At 36.3% G+C, this 16855-nt stretch overlaps 2 protein-coding genes across 2 annotated transcripts in view; one reads left to right on the forward strand and one right to left on the reverse strand.

Annotated features, from left to right (window-relative positions):
• Nucleotides 1-15422, forward strand: part of LOC110813205 (Transducin family protein / WD-40 repeat family protein) — a 30538-nt gene extending 15116 nt beyond the window's left edge. Inside the window, exons 12-20 of the mRNA XM_088220397.1 lie at nt 4566-4775; nt 4863-4955; nt 5619-5830; nt 6138-6701; nt 6788-6868; nt 6997-7082; nt 13623-14318; nt 14703-14856; nt 14943-15422. Coding sequence (XP_088076523.1) covers nt 4566-4775; nt 4863-4955; nt 5619-5830; nt 6138-6701; nt 6788-6868; nt 6997-7082; nt 13623-14318; nt 14703-14856; nt 14943-15027 — 2181 coding nt within the window. The 3' untranslated portion in view covers nt 15028-15422. The remainder of the gene's footprint in view (nt 1-4565; nt 4776-4862; nt 4956-5618; nt 5831-6137; nt 6702-6787; nt 6869-6996; nt 7083-13622; nt 14319-14702; nt 14857-14942) is intronic.
• Nucleotides 15423-15481: 59 nt separating this feature from the next.
• On the reverse strand, nt 15482-16463 carry LOC110813187 (chlorophyll a-b binding protein, chloroplastic-like). Its single transcript, XM_022040225.2, has one exon. It carries the CDS (start codon nt 16394-16396, stop codon nt 15596-15598), a length of 801 nt encoding a protein of 266 aa, XP_021895917.1. The 5' UTR covers nt 16397-16463; the 3' UTR covers nt 15482-15595.
• Between the last annotated feature and the right edge of the window lie 392 nt (nt 16464-16855).

Here is a 16855-nt window from a genome sequence, read left to right on the forward strand (position 1 = left end):
GGATGATTGGCAATGCTAGGGAAAAATCAGGACTGTATCTGCTACAACCAAATATTTCTAGTAGACAAACTCACAATGCAGTCTCTATAAGTCATTCAAGTAATGACCATGATATTATGTTGTGGCATTATAGAGTAGGACATCCAAACTTTGTGTACCTCAAAAAGTTGTTTTCTTTACTGTTCAAGAATAAAGATCCTACTCTATTTCAATGTGAAATCTGTCAATTTTCTAAACACTTTTAAAGTTCAATTCCTAGTCTACAATATAAACCTTCAAAACCATTTGCACTCATTCATAGCGATGTATGGAGTCCTTCTAAGATCACTAACATCATCGGAACTAGGTGGTTTGTATTCTTCATTGATGATGATCATACGAGAATCACTTGAGTATTTTTTATGAGGAAAAAATATGAAGTTGGCCATATTTTCCAAAAAATTTCACGCCATGATCCAACGCAATTTCATGCTTCCATTCAGGTGCTAAAATCTGATAATGCACGTGAATATTTTGAAACCACCCTTGGTACTTACCTTACTAAAGATGGCATTGTTCACCAAAACTCTTGTGTGCATACACCTCAATAAAATGGAATAGCCGAAAGGAAAAATAGACACATTCTTGAGGTAGCTCGATCCCTTATGTTTACTATCCATGTTCCCAAATTTATCTGGGGAGAAGCTGTACTCACAGCCACATACTTGATAAACAGAATACCCTTTCGGGTTTTAAATTTTCAATCACCATATATCACCCTATCACAAATGTTCCCTGAATCACACCTTATAAACACATTACCACTTAAAGTTTTCGGTTGTTCAGGTTACGTGCATGTTTATAGTCATCTCCGGGGCAAATTTGACCCAAGGGCCTTCAAATGTATCTTTGTCAGATACTCGTATGACAAAAAAAAATACAAATGTTTAGTTCCGGACACCTGCAAATTCTACAATACCATGAATGTCACATTATTTGAGAACTAACCATATTACCCCACTACAGATATTCAGGGAGAGAAATCTATTCAAGAATATCAATTGTGGGATGTAGACGTACCTCCTCTCTATCCACAGATTCAGACACCTCTAGAAGGCCCTGACCCAATGACAGTACTTACAAATAAAGAGTTACGTGTCTATACTAGAATGAACAAAGTTCGAGAAGAGAAAATTCCTGACTCCACCAAGCTTTGCCATGAATCTGTCCCAGCTCCAAATGTCCAGAAATTCACAAGTAATGAAATTTCTATCCCTACTACTGATACTGACTCTGAATTACCTATAGCCTTGAGAAGAGGGACTCGAGTATGCACTAAACATCCTATACAGGATTACATTTCATTAGAGAAGTTATCTTCAGATCACCATGCCTTTGCAAGCAAATTGGACAACACTTCTCTAGAGCCAAAAACAGTTCATGAAGCTCTCTAAATTCCTGAATGAAAAGTTGTCATTCAAGAGAAAATTAGTGCCATTGAGAAGAATAGAACATGGGAACTAACAGAGTTACCTCTAGAAAAATGTCAGGTGGGGTGCAAGTGGGTCTTCACAACTAAATACAATCCAGATAGAAATGTGAATCGATATAAGGCTCGTCTGGTGGCCAAAGGTTTTACTCAGTACTATAGGATCGACTATCAAGAGACATTTGCTTATGTAGCTAAATATAATACAATCCAAGTACTTCTGTCTCTTACCTCGAATCTTGATTGGCTACTTTATCAATTAGATGTGAAGAATGCCTTCCTCAATAGTGATCTTGAAGAAGAAGTGTATATGGACATTCCACCAGGACTTGAACTAGGAAACAAATCACAAAAAATGTACAGACTGAAAAAGGTACTCTATGGTCTAAAACAATCTCCGAGGCAATGGTTTGACAAATTTACAAAAGCTGTGAAACGAAAAAAATATGGGCAGTGTCAGTCAGATTATACAATGTTTGTTAAAAATTGTGTTTTTGGGAGAAAATCCATTCTAATTGTCTGTGGATGATATCATCCTAACAGGGGGATCACATTGAAGAAATTCAGGAACTCAAGAGATTCTTGGCCACAGAATTTGAAATCAAAGACCTTGGGACATTCAAGTACTTTCTTGGAATGGAAGCAGCTCGATCAAAGAAAGAGATTTTTGTATCACAACGAAAATATGTTTTAGATCTTCTTAAAGAGACTGAGATGCTTGGTAACAAACCAGCCGACACGATCATGGACTCCACTATCAAACTCGGATCCAAGATCGATGACAAGACTGTTGACAAAGGAAGATATCAACGACTAGTTGGCAAACTCATCTACCTGGCACATACGAGACCAGAGATTAGCATTGCAGTCAGTGTGATAAGTTAATTCATGAATCAGCCAACTAATGAACATATGAAGGTTGTCTATAAAATTCTGAAATACCTAAAAATGACTCCAGACCAAGGACTGTTTTTCCAAAAGACAATGAAAAGAGAAGTTGAGATCTTCACTGACGCTGATTGAACATGCTCAATAACTGACAGAAGATCAACATCTGGTTACTACACAGATGTTTGGGAAAACTTGGTTACATGGCGCAATAAGAAACAATCTGTGGTATCACGAAATAGTGCGGAATCCGAGTTTCGGGCTCTTGCCCATGGGGTATGTGAAGGATATGATTGAGAAGGATACTTATTGAGTTAAATATTTCAGATAATGCACTTATGAAAGTCTGGTGTGACAATCAGTCAGCAATTAGTATGGCCAAAATCCAATACATCATGACAGAACCAAATACGTTGAGATCGATCGACATTTCATTAAAGAGAAATTGAAAGATGACACTATAACATTCATGCACATTCCAACCAGCCACCAGATTGCCGGCATCTTAACAAAAGCCCTACCAAAAGGGAATTTTGATAACATAATATCTAATTTAGGTTTACTTAACATATATGTAAAACTAGATTGAGGGGGAGTGTAGAAAGATGTAGGAAATTAGCTGTCATTTGTTTTGTTCTTTTCTGCATTGTCATGGAAAGGTGAATAATAGGATTAGATAAACACAATGCGGAATCTTGTTGCTTTTAGTTGACCACTTTAATTGACAATTAGAACAATTTAATGTGAAAAATGTCTTCATGTATGAAGATTTAAAAGAAGAAATTTACATAAAGATTCCACCAAGTTTTGTTAGAGAAATAGGACCAAATAAAGTTTGTAAATTGAAGAAGACATTATGTGGACTTAATTAGTTGCCTATAGTTTGGCAGATTTGTAAAGATGATGATAGTTTTGGGATATAAGTAGATTCAGGAAGACCACACTCTGTTAATCAAGCACTCAAAGATATGAGGAGTTACAACATTTCTAGTATATAATGATGACGTTGTTGTAACAGGAGATTATAAAATAGAAAATTTGATGTTAAAGCAATGTTTGGTAAGAGAGTTTGAAATCAATTAGCCAAGTAAGTTGAAGTATTTCTGTGGAATCGAAATTGTCCTGCCAAAATCAGAGACCTTCGTATCTCAGCAAAGTACGTTAATGACCTGTTAAAAGATATTGGCAAGCTAGTATGTAAATTGGTTTGTACTTCTATTGATCCCAATTACAAATTGAGAGTGGTAGAAGAAGATACACTGTTAGATAAAGAGATATATAAGAGATTAGTTAAAATACTGATATACATGTCCATAAGAGTAAGCCTTTGTAGTAAGTGTTATAAGTCAACTCATGTACAAATCTAAAGAAGTATACTGATAGATAGTTTACAGATTGTTATGTTATCTAAAAAAGTGACCCACGAAAGGGATAATGTGTAGAAAGAGTGATAAGTTGCTCGTAAAAGCCTATATGGATGCATATTATGTAGGGTCAATGGTGGATAGAAGATTTATCACATGTTATTGTACCTTCCTTAGTGGGTAGTCTGGTTACTTGGAGTACTAAAAAATAAAATATAGTTGTAAGATTAAGTGAAAAATTAGAGTTTTGAGCAATGACCCAAAGATGTGTGAATTATTATAACTAAAAAGAATTTTAAAAGATATGAGAATCGAATGGGAGAGCCCTATACACCTATAAAATGACAATAAATCGATCATAAAAATTACACACAATCTAGTACGACATGATGGGACCAAATATATTGAGGTCGGCATACACCTTATTAAATAGAAATTCGACTGCGGCCTAATATGTACTTCGTACATGCTTACCAGTTCACGGTTAGTAGATGTGTTAACCAAAGTTTTGAATGGTCAAACATCCTAGACTATTATTGGCAAGCTGAGGATAGACAATATTTATTCCTAGTTTGAGGGGAATGTTAAAGAAAATGTATTGTATGTAAATTGGGTTAATGACATTAGAGTAAAGTATACTCTATGTAATTACTTAATTATTTTCTTTTTTTATTTTAGAAAATTTCTATATATAGGGTTATGATATTCAATAAAACATACGTTCAACTATTCTTAACATTATCATCAAGTTTGTCTTTTTGTGCATGTATGAATTCAGACATCAGACATGGAAGTAGGTATAGAGTTAGTGGCTTAATAGTTATTCTGCTGCTTTTCTTGTTCAGACTGGAGGAGATGGATGCATATGCTATTTGGAGTACAATAGAGATAGACAAACATTAGAATTTATAGGGATGAAACAAGTTAAAGAATTGAGCTTAATTCAATTTGTCTCCATGGATAAAAACTCTGCTGATGATCTGGCAAATCTCAATTGTGTAGCTGGTTTTATGTCAACTGATTTCATACTCTGGAACTTAACAACTGAGACGAAGGTATCTCTACCTCTCTTTTCATATCTGATGATGTAAATTTTTATGCATGTTATTTCTTTTGGTGTTATGAGTAGCATTTTGGAGCAGGTTGTACAAATCTCATGTGGTGGATGGCGTCGTCCTCATTCCTTTTGTTTCGGTGAGGTACCAGAGATGAAGAATTGTTTTGCATATGTGAAGGTAAGATATCGATGTCATTTCAACTCCTTCCACTACCAAGTTAACTATTAATAGATAGTAGTTGACTTGAGTAACCAACCCTGTATTTGATGGCAATCACCATCCAGTTGGTAGCAACTGCATACTGGGTAAAAAGGAAACTGACTAAGTATGACATTGGCCTAGATATTTACCATATATGTACAGAGCTGAAGGATTTAATGTTCTTCACTTATTGGATTTATTGCTTCTTGTCAAACATTGCATAAATGGAAGTAAATTTTGTTCTGGCTTCTCTTTTCTTCCCTAACATTAGGCCAAAGTATTTTATGTCTTTCTTTGTTCATTTAATTCTGCTTATAACAGAAGAAACAATAATTTGAGATGGCTTCTTGCTAATCATCAGCCTCTTCCTTTTTCTGTTCTTTAAAGTTCCCTTTCTCTTATAACACATTCAGGAAGCCATTACTAGAATTATAAATCTTTAAGAATATTTATCAAAAAAGAAATAAATCCTTGAAGAATAATATTATAGCGATATGGTCACCAAATTTCTTTCCAACTTAGTTAATAATTTTTATTGTGTGGATCTCTTTATACTTCATGGATTATTTTTGCATTAAATCTTCTCTGTTTTTCAAGCTTATCTAACCTTTAAGTGTGACATTTATTTCTCTTCATCAGGATGAAGTTATCTATGTTCATAGACAGATTGTCAGAGAAAATGGGAGAAAAATATTCCTGCAGAATCTCCATATCCAATTTCATGGGAGAGAGATGCATTCCTTATGCTTTGTATCAAGAGATTTGAAAACTGGACCAAATTTGGAGGAGCTTTATGATAACTCTAGTTGGATCGCCACTGGTTGTGAAGATGGAACTGTGAGATTGACGAGGTATGCCTATAGTCATTACCATTTATCCATTTAGAACCTAGTGCGAAAATGACAAGAAAGATTTTATTGTTGGAGTGTTCTGCATATATTTCCATTGGCAGCACCTTCTTGGTTCCTATCTCTACAATATCTAGCGCTTCTTCTTGGAAAAGAAAGCACTGTAGTCTTTCTATCTTGTGAATTACTAATTAGTTTCCTTATGTGTACTCTTCCTCTTCCATGTGCCCTGTCTTTTCCATCTAACTTTACTAGCTGAGCAATCGGTAGGACATTTTATCATGACCAGCTAAATGCATAATTTACGCAGGTACATTCCAGGAACTGAGAATTGGTCAGCATCAAAAATGCTGGGGGAGCATGTGGGTGGCTCTGCTGTGAGGGCAATATGCTTCGTTTCAAAGTTGCACATAATTGCTTCAGATGTTACTAACATGCCTGACAGCAGAGGTGGACAAAATGGGATTTTAGAGGACAGAGAAACTCCATGCTTACTGATTTCTGTTGGAGCAAAGAGGGTCCTGACTTCTTGGCTACTAAGAAATAGGAGACTAGATAATAAGGAAGACATGCATGTTGAACAACAGAAAGGAGGTGGACATGGCAGCAATGCTACATCAGGTGCGTTCTCATCAATGTCATTTCAGTGGCTTTCCACTGACATGCCAACCAGAAATGCAAGTGCTTGTGGAAGAACAGAGAACAGTGAGAAAAAAGGGATGCCCAATGATATTACTGTTACTGCTGCAAAATCTGAATCAGATTTTCTGGAAAAGGGGCAGGCACTATCTAAAAAATCCAATGATGAAAAATATGAAGATGATTGGAGATACCTGGCTGTCACTGCTTTTCTTGTTAAATGTGCTGGTTCCAGGTAAGATGAGCACTTTTGTTTAAAATATACTTTTCCCTTTTAACTTTTCCTTTCAGAGTGAGTGACCATATTTTTCTTCCTTTCAGCTTAACCATCTGTTTTGTTGTTGTCGCTTGTTCGGATGCTACACTTGCATTGCGGGCTCTTGTTTTACCATACCGATTATGGTACTCACCGGTGATATAGTTTCTTAATAATTTTCATGAGCTCTACCTGTAATAACCTTTTCATGTCATGTTTGTTCTCAGTATCCATCTCTTCTTTACTCACTAAAGATTTTTTTTACTCACTACAGGTTTGATGTTGCTTTCTTGGTTCCCCTGTCATCACCAGTTTTGACGTTACAGCATGTTGTCATTCCCATGCATATGCCTTCTGTAGGCGAGTCTCTTTAAACACTCTAACAACACTCGATTTTGGGTTGTACTTATATTCTAGACGCATTGTTAATATGAGTGATCTTCTTCCCTGTAGCAAATTCTCTTCTCTTGCAAGTTACACTTGCCCTTTTTAGATTCATCCTCTTCAGAATCTTGAATGATAATTATGCTCGTGCAAAGACTAGTCTAGGATTGGCATAACTCCCTATCCTTTTAGTTAATTAAAGAAAGAAAAATTGTTTGAATTTTTGCTAGTTTTCCATGTGATCTGATTGATTACCGGTTAGATCACCGGCCATGAAGTGCCTTAAAACTTGCATCCGTTTGGACTGATGTTATTTCGGTGCAATATGTAGGAGGCATCTCATGGTGTCTCAGGCATTATGTTCTATAGTCTTTTTGGTTAAAGAATGTAAGGTTAGGAAAATGACATGAGAATAAAATGTAAAAACTAATTAAAGTAATAATATTTGATATAATAAATTAATAATAGTTTATAATATAAAATTATAAATCGTAAAAATAATAATTAAATTTAAACTTTTTTAGAAATTGACAAATGCGCTCATGACTGCTATTAATGGCTGCAGTTGCAACTGTGTACTAGTAATTCTTTTCTAGTCTCCAATCATTAACTGATGGCCAATTGTGGTGATTAGTGATGGAGGTTGTGCTAATGGCTAGAATTTTGAAAAAGAAGAGAGTATTTATGTAAATTATTTGACTTCAATCCATGGAAATAAAAAATACTGAGAAGTGGTAATTTTCATTTGAACTAGTACTTAAAATAAGCAAAAGCAGACTAGTGAAGTCATATCTTGGAAGTAAAAGGCGAGGGAAAAGTGACTTAAGGATGGTGACCGGAATACCAAGTATTTTCATTGCTTGGCTAACCATAGAAGAAGAATCAACTATGTTGAGGAAATCATTGTTGATGGAAACTGTGTCAAAGGAAATGATAATATGAGGGAAAGTGCCTAGTCTTATTTTAAAGAGCTGTACACAGAAGAGTTAGAAAACAGACCTAAATTACATGGTCTGCAGTTTGCATGCTTAGATACCTCGGACAGACTGCAACTTGAAGCTGAGTTTACTGAATCAGAAATCTATGGTTGCCTCAAAGAATGTAATGGGGATAAAGCCCCTGTCCCGGACGGGTTCAATTTTAAATTTCTGCAACTTTAATGGGAGGTTCTCAAAGCTGATATTCTAGAATTTTTCATAGACTTACACAAAAATGGCTCCATGTTAGATTTTTGAAGTCCACATTCATTGTCATGATCCCCGAAAAAACAGGAGCAAATTGCATCAAAGACTTTTGGCGCCTAAGCCTTGTAGGATGCATTTACAACTCCTCTCCAAAGTCCTATCTAAGAGGCTCTCAAACTGCCTCCTTAAGATCATTGGGGAAAGTTAGTTGGCTTTTATATCCGGTAGACAAATCACAGTGCGCTTCTTACTGTAAACGAAGTTGTGGATGATATACACAAAAGTAAAAGGAGGGGGAGTCCTTTGCAAATTGGACATGGAAAAGGCCTTTGATCATGGAAATTCATTGATTACATGCTAGGTAGGATGAGTTTTGGTGAGAGATGGCGTAGGTGGATCCGCACTTGTATATCCATGTCCAATTATGCAGTTATGGTAAATGGTGGCTCTTTCAAGTTTTTTTTGGCTACGAGGGGTTTGACACAATGTGACCTCCTCTCCCCTTTATTATTCGTCATTGTTATGGAAGGAGTAAATAAACTCATTGAAAAAGCTAGAAATTTACAATTATTAAGGGGTATTGAAGTGGGAAATTTTATCAAAAAATTGGAAATCACTCATTTTTTCTTTGCTGATGACACCCTAATGTTTTGTCAACCGGATGTTGATTCACTTCTCACTCTAAGGTGTATTCTTCTTTGCTTACAAGCTGTCTCCGGCCTCAAAATAAACTTGCATAAATCAAAACTTGTGGAGCTTGGCGATGTCAATAATGGGCAGAGCTTGGCTTAGGTTTTAAACTGTAAAATTGCTCAATTACCCATCAAATATTTGAGAATGTCCCTCGATGCTCGATACAATGACGGGGAAAAGTTGGGACCCAATCATTGAAATTGTTGAAAACAAGCTCGCTGGTTGGAAAAGAAATTTTCTCTCTGAGGGAGTTAGATTAACACTCATAAAAGACACTATCGAATCTTCCAATCTATTATATGTTCGTACTGCGTATTCCTAAAAAAATAGCTAAAAAATTGGAAGCTATTCAAAATTGCTTCCTTTAGGGTGGTGAGATTAACAAAATGTAGAGGGTTAGAGAAGAAATATACTGAATAATTCTTATATTATTATTGAATTGAAAATCGGGATATTTATATATGTAGACGGATTCATATATGGTAACTAATATAAATGACCCTGGTTATTTTCTTTCTAATGACGCTTAAATATTTGAAAAGATAATTATATTATTATATATAAAGAATATTATATAATATTCTAACACTTTCCCTCAAGTTGGAGTATAGATATTAATCATACCAAGTTTGTTCTGAAAATACTCGATCCGCGTTTCATTAAGAGGATTTATGAATGTATCATTAAGTTATTTTTCTGTCTTCACATAAGCAGTAGATATAAAGTTTCCTGAATTTTCTCTTAAATGAAGTGACAATCAATTTCGATATGTTTGGTTCTCTTATGGCACACAGGATTTGAGACAATATGAAGAGCAGCCTGATTATCGCACCAGAGTTTTGCTGGACATGTGAGCTTCAAACCCACTTCATCTAACAGATGATGTACCCATAAGATTTTATATGTGCACTGGGCCATAACTCTATATTTGGACTCTACGCTTGAGAAAAATACAATTGTTTGCTTTTTACTTTTCTATGATACGAGATTCTCACCAACAAAAACACAATAACCCGTAGTAAACCTCCTATCAATTTTAGATCCAACCCAATCAACAGTTGTGAAACATTTAATGTGAGTATACCCATGGTTTTAAACACTATGCCAAGTCCCGCGATACTTTTTAAATAACACAAAATCTGTTCTAAAACCTCTCAATGTTTGACTGTAAGTGCCGACATAAACTGACTAACAACACTAACGGGGTAGCAATATCTGGAGGAGTCACAGTAAGATAATTTAATTTTCTAATTGATCGTCTGTATTTCTTTGGGTCATCAAGGAGATCACCATTATCTTTTGTAAGATGTATATTTGGTATTATTAGTGTATTGTATGGCTTAACTCCCAGTTTTCCTATTTCTGCAAGTAGATCAAGTACATACTTTCTCTTAGATAACAAAATTCCTTCCTTGTTACTTCAATCCCTAAAAAATATTTTAACTATCTTAAGTTTTTGGTATTGAACTTGGTATGCAAGAATGACTTGAGAGAGGATATTCCTATATGGTCATCTACTGTAATCACAATATCATCAACATAAATAATAAAAAATATAATATCAGTTGTTGATTGTTTATAAAAGATTGAATGATCGTATTTCCTCTTTTTCAATCCGAACTCACATACTATCTCACTAAACTTGCCAAATCACGTACGAGAACTCTACTTTAGACTATACAAAGATTTTTTCAAATCACAGACTTTCCCGTGCTCCCCTTGAGCAATAAATTTAGGTGGTTGCTTCATATACACTTCTTATAAGAGATCACCATGAAGAAATACGTTTTTAATATCCATCTGGTGTAAGGCCAATCTCGAGAGACTACAATAGATATTAATAAACGGATAAAGATAAGTTTGACTACTGGAGAGAATGTATTAAAATAGTCCACCCCATAAGTATGAGTATAGCTTTTCGCTACCAGTCGAATTTCAAGTCTTGCCACAAAACCATCTAGATTCACTTTGATTGCTAATACCCATTTGTACTTTACAACTTTTTTTTTTTTTGAGTAAATCTATCAGATCCCAAATATAATTATCATTAAGAACATTTATCTCATCAACCATAATATTACGTTAACCAAAGTGATTCTGAGCCTCCTTAATTATCTTATATATAGAAGTTGAATCTATAAAAGTAATTAAAACAGTAGACGAAAGAGACAGATGGTCATATAATATACAATTAGCAATGGGATAAGTTGGCATAGAAATGGTGCATTGATGTTTATCTTTACGAAGACCAATGGAAAGATCAAGGTCCTGTGCGGCAGAATCAGATGACGACGGATCTGGTACAAGATATATATCATTAGTTTGTTGTCTTCTGTAATAAGCATGAACAATTAGTGGTGGTACTTGGGTTTGAAGTTCACGAACAATATCATCAACTTGCTCAGAATAGGCCAACCGAGTGTCTCTTCAAGTACTGACTTCACACCGAACTCGACTCGCACACGAACCGGCCTTCTTTGGTTCACCCGTGCTTGAGGACTCCAAACCGCCATAAAAATGGCTTCCTCCGTCCCTTCTACGTGCACCACCATGTCGGCCGTGATCTGAACTGGCTGGAGAACGGTGGTCGACTTCTTTTGGCGCAAGGAATGGGTTGTTCAACCCTTATTTGGTCAAACCCCAAATGCTAACCCGAACCCTAACCCTCACTTTAATACCATGTAAAAAGTTAGGAAAGAAAAATACTGAATAATTCTTATATTATTATTGAAATAAAAGTCAGAATATATATACATATAGATGGATTTATATATGATAAGTAATATAAATTACTCTAATTATTTTCTTCCTAATTACACATACATATTTGGAAAGATAATCATATTATTATGTATAGAGAATATTTTATAATATTTTAACACAAGAAAAATTCACCTTGTCAAATGGAATGATCTCAAACAACCTAATATTTCCGAAGGACTGGGAATCAGATCTGTCACCACACTTAACCAAGCTTTACTTGGAAAATGAACTTGGAGGTTTTGGAACAAAGAAAACAGCCTATGGAGGAACTTTATTATTCACAAATGGTATGGGGAAGACTTACACAATACCAATTTATTGGGTCATAGTCAGCAAGGCTACAGCTTGTGGAAGAGCATCAAGCAGGCAGGGAATACTGTATCTCATTACTCCAGATGGTTAATCGGTAATAGTAGGAAGACAAGATTTTGGAAAGATATTTGGAATGGCCAGGATATGTTTCATAACAGATTTTTCAATATATTTGTTATTGCCAGAGAGAAAAACGCCCTCATTGTCAATATTCTGAGGAATGGAACTTCCCCTAAACAAAAATTTACAAGACTGGGAGGTGGAGGAATTCCTGTCTTTGGCTCTGATTCTGTCTAGTACCATATTAAATAACAACGAAGACAAATTATTATGGAATCTGAGTAAACATGTTGCTTTCTCTGTAAAGTCTCTTTACTCTCCAACTGGCTAACCACACCAGCTCTGTCAGACGAAAATTTCCAGTCAATATTATTTGGAAATCTAAGGCCCCACCTAGAATTTCCTTCTTTGCTTGGGAAGCTGCTAAAGAACACATTCTAACTCTAGACAACCTCCAAAAGAGAGGTATCACTGTGGTCAATAGATGTTTACTTTGTAAATTAGATTTGGAAAGTTGCAATCACCTTCTCCTTTGGTGCCCCTTTTCTCATTCTCTCTGGTCTCTGGTTTTAAGCATCATGAATTTATCCTGGTCACTACCGGTTCTGTCAGAGAGGAACTAGTTGCCTGAGAAGGCCTATGCAGGAAAAAAAGCTGATCATAAAATCATTCCCTTAGCTATTTTTTTGGATCATTTTGACAAAACTGAAACTATTTGCCTGGGAAGGCCTATGCATGAGAAGAACTGATCATAAAATCATTCCCTTAGTTATTTTTTGAATCATTTGGAAAGAAAGAAATAGTGGAGTTTTTGAGGGTAAAGAATTAGATTTTGTCGCTATCAAGGACGAATGGCTGCATCTTTTTGGGTCTATTGTTCTTGGTTACAACCTTGATAGAATTATTGATTTTGCTTTCATTATAGATATATTTATTGATTTGTAAATTTTTTGTACATGAGTGGCATCCTTTTGGTGCCTTCTATTAATACATTTCGCACTTTTATCTCAAAAAAAAAAGTGGACTAGTGAAGTGAAGCCAAAGGAACCTGCAATATCATAGTTGAATTGCAAGTGTTGCAGTAAGTTTCAACTGTCTACTAGCAATTCTTTTCTAGTCTCCAACCATTAACTGATTGCCAACTGTGGTGATTAGTGATGAAGGTTGTGCTAGCGGCTAGAATTTTGGAAAAGAAGAGATTATTTATGTAAATGACTTGATTTTAATCCATGGAAAAACAATACTGAGAAGTGGTATTTTTCATTTGAACTAGTACTTAAAATAAGCAAAAGTGGACTAGTGAAGTGAAGCCAAAGGAACCTGCAATATCATAGTTGAATTGCAAATGTTGCAGTAAATTGCAAATGAATATACCTGCATAATGAAAATTTGATGCTCCCAGAACCTTTAGTAAGTTTCTTGGCAGGGAAGCTTATGGTATAAATTTTTCATGTCATTGTTAATAATTTAATAATTTTTTTCTGTTATAATCTTGATTTCACAGAGGCTGCTGAAGTTGGAGGTACTTATGTTGTGATTGGTGGAGCTACAGATGGAACTATTGCATTTTGGGATCTAACTGAGAGTGTTGAAGCCTTTGTACGGCAAGTGTCCTCTGTCCATTTAGATAAGTTAATTGATTGCCAGAAACGGCCACGGACAGGGAGAGGAAGTCAGGGTGGACGGCGTCGGAGATCCCTGAGCAGCAGCAACTTGTCCAAGAGAAGTTCAGGTAGTGACCCAACTGCTTCAAGCACTAGGGAGGCTAATTGCGAGTTGCTAAATCGTGCTTCATGTGGTGCATCAAGAAAATTAAATGCTTTATCAGAAAAAGATACTGTTGATTCTTCATCTGAGACATGTGAAATACAGCCTCTGTGTGTCCTAAGGAATGTCCACCAATCTGGTGTAAACTGTCTTCATGTTGCTCGTATATACGGTCAAAATAATGATGATGTGTTTCTATTCAATTTAGTAAGTGGGGGTGATGACCAAGCACTCTATTCTCTCATATTTGATTTGACATTCTTATCAACCAAACTGGATTCTGAGATTGTCACACCAGATACTGGAAAGTCTATTGCAAAGATGGGAAGTATGAAGAGCTCTATTCCTAACAATCAAAACCAAATTCAAAATTATGGGATCAGATTCTTTAACCATCACTCAATTGCGGCAGCACACAGTTCTGCCATAAAAGGTAAAACCATCATTTCAGTATTGGTATGCAGTTCTTATCTTAAAACAGAAGTTTTCATGTTTGAGCACCTTTCACTTACCTTGTCTCTGTTGATGTACAAGCACTTGAGTTCTATGTTTCACTAAAAAGATTCAGTTGCTTTTCCTTTTCTGTTTCTGATGATTTATTCGAATAGATTAATTTGCTTTTTAGACCTTCTCTGAATTTCTCCTCCAGTCTTGTGCCAAATAATCAGGAGCTTTCAAAACTTTACCATTGTCCTGTAATTTAATATTTTTTGAACTCATTTTTTCAAGAATAACTATAAATGCTGGTACTTCCAAAAAGTCTTCTTTGGAGATTGGCACTTATATTAATATTTAAGTTCAATTTTACTCCATGAAGGTGTTTGGACAGATGGGATTTGGGTGTTTTCTACTGGTCTTGATCAGCGCATTAGGTGTTGGCTTCTTGATGAACATGGCAAGCCAGTTGAGCATTCACACACAATAACTTGCGTGCCAGAGCCAGAAGCATTGGATGCTAGAGTCTTCACCAAGTAAACGAAGCGTCATATTTATGTCCATAGAAGTAGCTTGTTATGATTTCAGATAAATTATTTTTGGTTTGTTTGTTCTTATGCAGGAACAATTATCAAATAGCTGTGGCAGGAAGAGGGATGCAAATTGTTGAGTTCTTTGCAGCCCATGAAGAAGTATCCAGTAATTGATTTAGTGACTGCAAGCACTGATCTCTGTTTACATTCAGAAATGCAGTCAAGACCACCCTCACTGAAGATCAGTTTACCAGCCTGCTACACCCTCAGATAAATATTAATATTTAAGTATCTGGAGAGCCCACTATTCTTTTACCAGGTTTCTAAGTGCTTGTCTTAAATTTTTTTTGTATGCATTCTTGACATTTTATGTGCTTGATGCACAACTGATTCCATCACATTTCATGTTAAGTCAGCCAATTTTTTGAGTTCTGGTTTATTTCTGAACCAGATTTTGTAGGTTAGTTCATAGTCTTAATTTCTTTTTTTATGTTTGTGAAACGGATTATGTCATTCTGAAACAATTGGCTATCAACTCTAATCAGATTAACTGAAGAGTTGGAGATCTATCAGGTGTACCATGTGTCTATAGCAGTTGGGATTATTTAATATATGTTTGGAATTGGTCTGACGTAAGGAAAGGTTTTGTTTTTGAAAAATAGGTCCAACATATTTATGGCACAAATATGTAATGTTACATCACATAGAACTATTGAAACATTTGCCATTAAAGTTGGATATTTCATTTCCCAGGAACGAAGTTGGTAGCGTAAGCCCAGGCATTGTTGTTCACAGGGTCAGCCAGGTGATCAGCAAGGTTTTCAAGTGGTCCCTTTCCAGTTACAATGGCCTGGACAAAGAACCCAAACATTGAGAACATGGCCAGTCGTCCGTTCTTAATTTCTTTCACCTTAAGCTCGGCAAATGCCTCAGGATCATCAGCTAGTCCCAAGGGGTCAAAGCTGCCACCTGGGTAGAGGGGATCAGTGACCTCACCAAGTGGTCCTCCAGCAATGCGGTAACCTTCAACAGCGCCCATCAAGATAACCTGAGTTGCCCATATGGCCAAAATGCTTTGAGCATGGATGAGGCTTGGGTTTCCAAGATAGTCAAGACCACCCTCACTGAAGATCTGAGCACCAGCCTTGAACCAAACTGCCTCACCAAACTTAACACCGTTCCTGGCGAGAAGTTCTGGGAAAACACATCCCAAAGCTCCCAGCATTGCCCACCTGCAGTGAATGACCTCAAGCTCTCGGTTCTTGGCAAAGGTTTCAGGATCAGCTGATAGTCCTGCAGTGTCCCAGCCATAGTCACCAGGGAATTCACCAGTTAGGTAAGATGGGGGCTCACCAGAGAAAGGTCCAAGGTACTTGACACGATCAGGGCCGTACCAGGGACTCCCAGAGGAAGCAGCTGGCTTTCCTGTTTTCCTCATTGACACTCTTCCATTGCCGCTGCGGACAGCTGATGAAAGCTCTGTCCCTGCATTGAGAGGGACAGCTTTGCCTGCGAATGGTGATGAGAGTGCCATGGTAGCCATGTATCTTGTTTTAGGTAGGGCTGCTGTTGCTGGCTGTTAGTTGTATCTGGTGATGGATGAAGAGGGGAGTGAACGGTGGTTTTTATATAGGATGCTGTGAGGTCCACAATCCTATCCATGTGGATCTTCAACCTTTCCCTGATTGGCTGTCAGGTTTTGACATGTATTTGAAAATCCAAAAACATCCTCTTAACCAATGGATGAAAGCTACGATAGATTTTCTCAAAATCATAGAGGGATTTTTCAAAGAATCCAATAATCAATCAACAACAACGGCTAGAATAGTCAAATGGCATTTCTGATCAAGAAAGGGAAAAGGTTATTAGTTTTCCAGAGCCAAAAAAGGATTCCTTGCAGGATTTACCAGTTCCAGTTAATAATCATCAAATGTATTATGGTTGGCCCTAAGAAAAACTTTTGAAAGCCCACAAAACTCTTACTTAATGGATCGATTGAACT

This window comes from Carica papaya, chromosome 5, assembly GCF_054855325.1.
Source record: "Carica papaya isolate Zhongbai chromosome 5, ASM5485532v1, whole genome shotgun sequence".
Classification (NCBI taxonomy): domain Eukaryota; kingdom Viridiplantae; phylum Streptophyta; class Magnoliopsida; order Brassicales; family Caricaceae; genus Carica; species Carica papaya.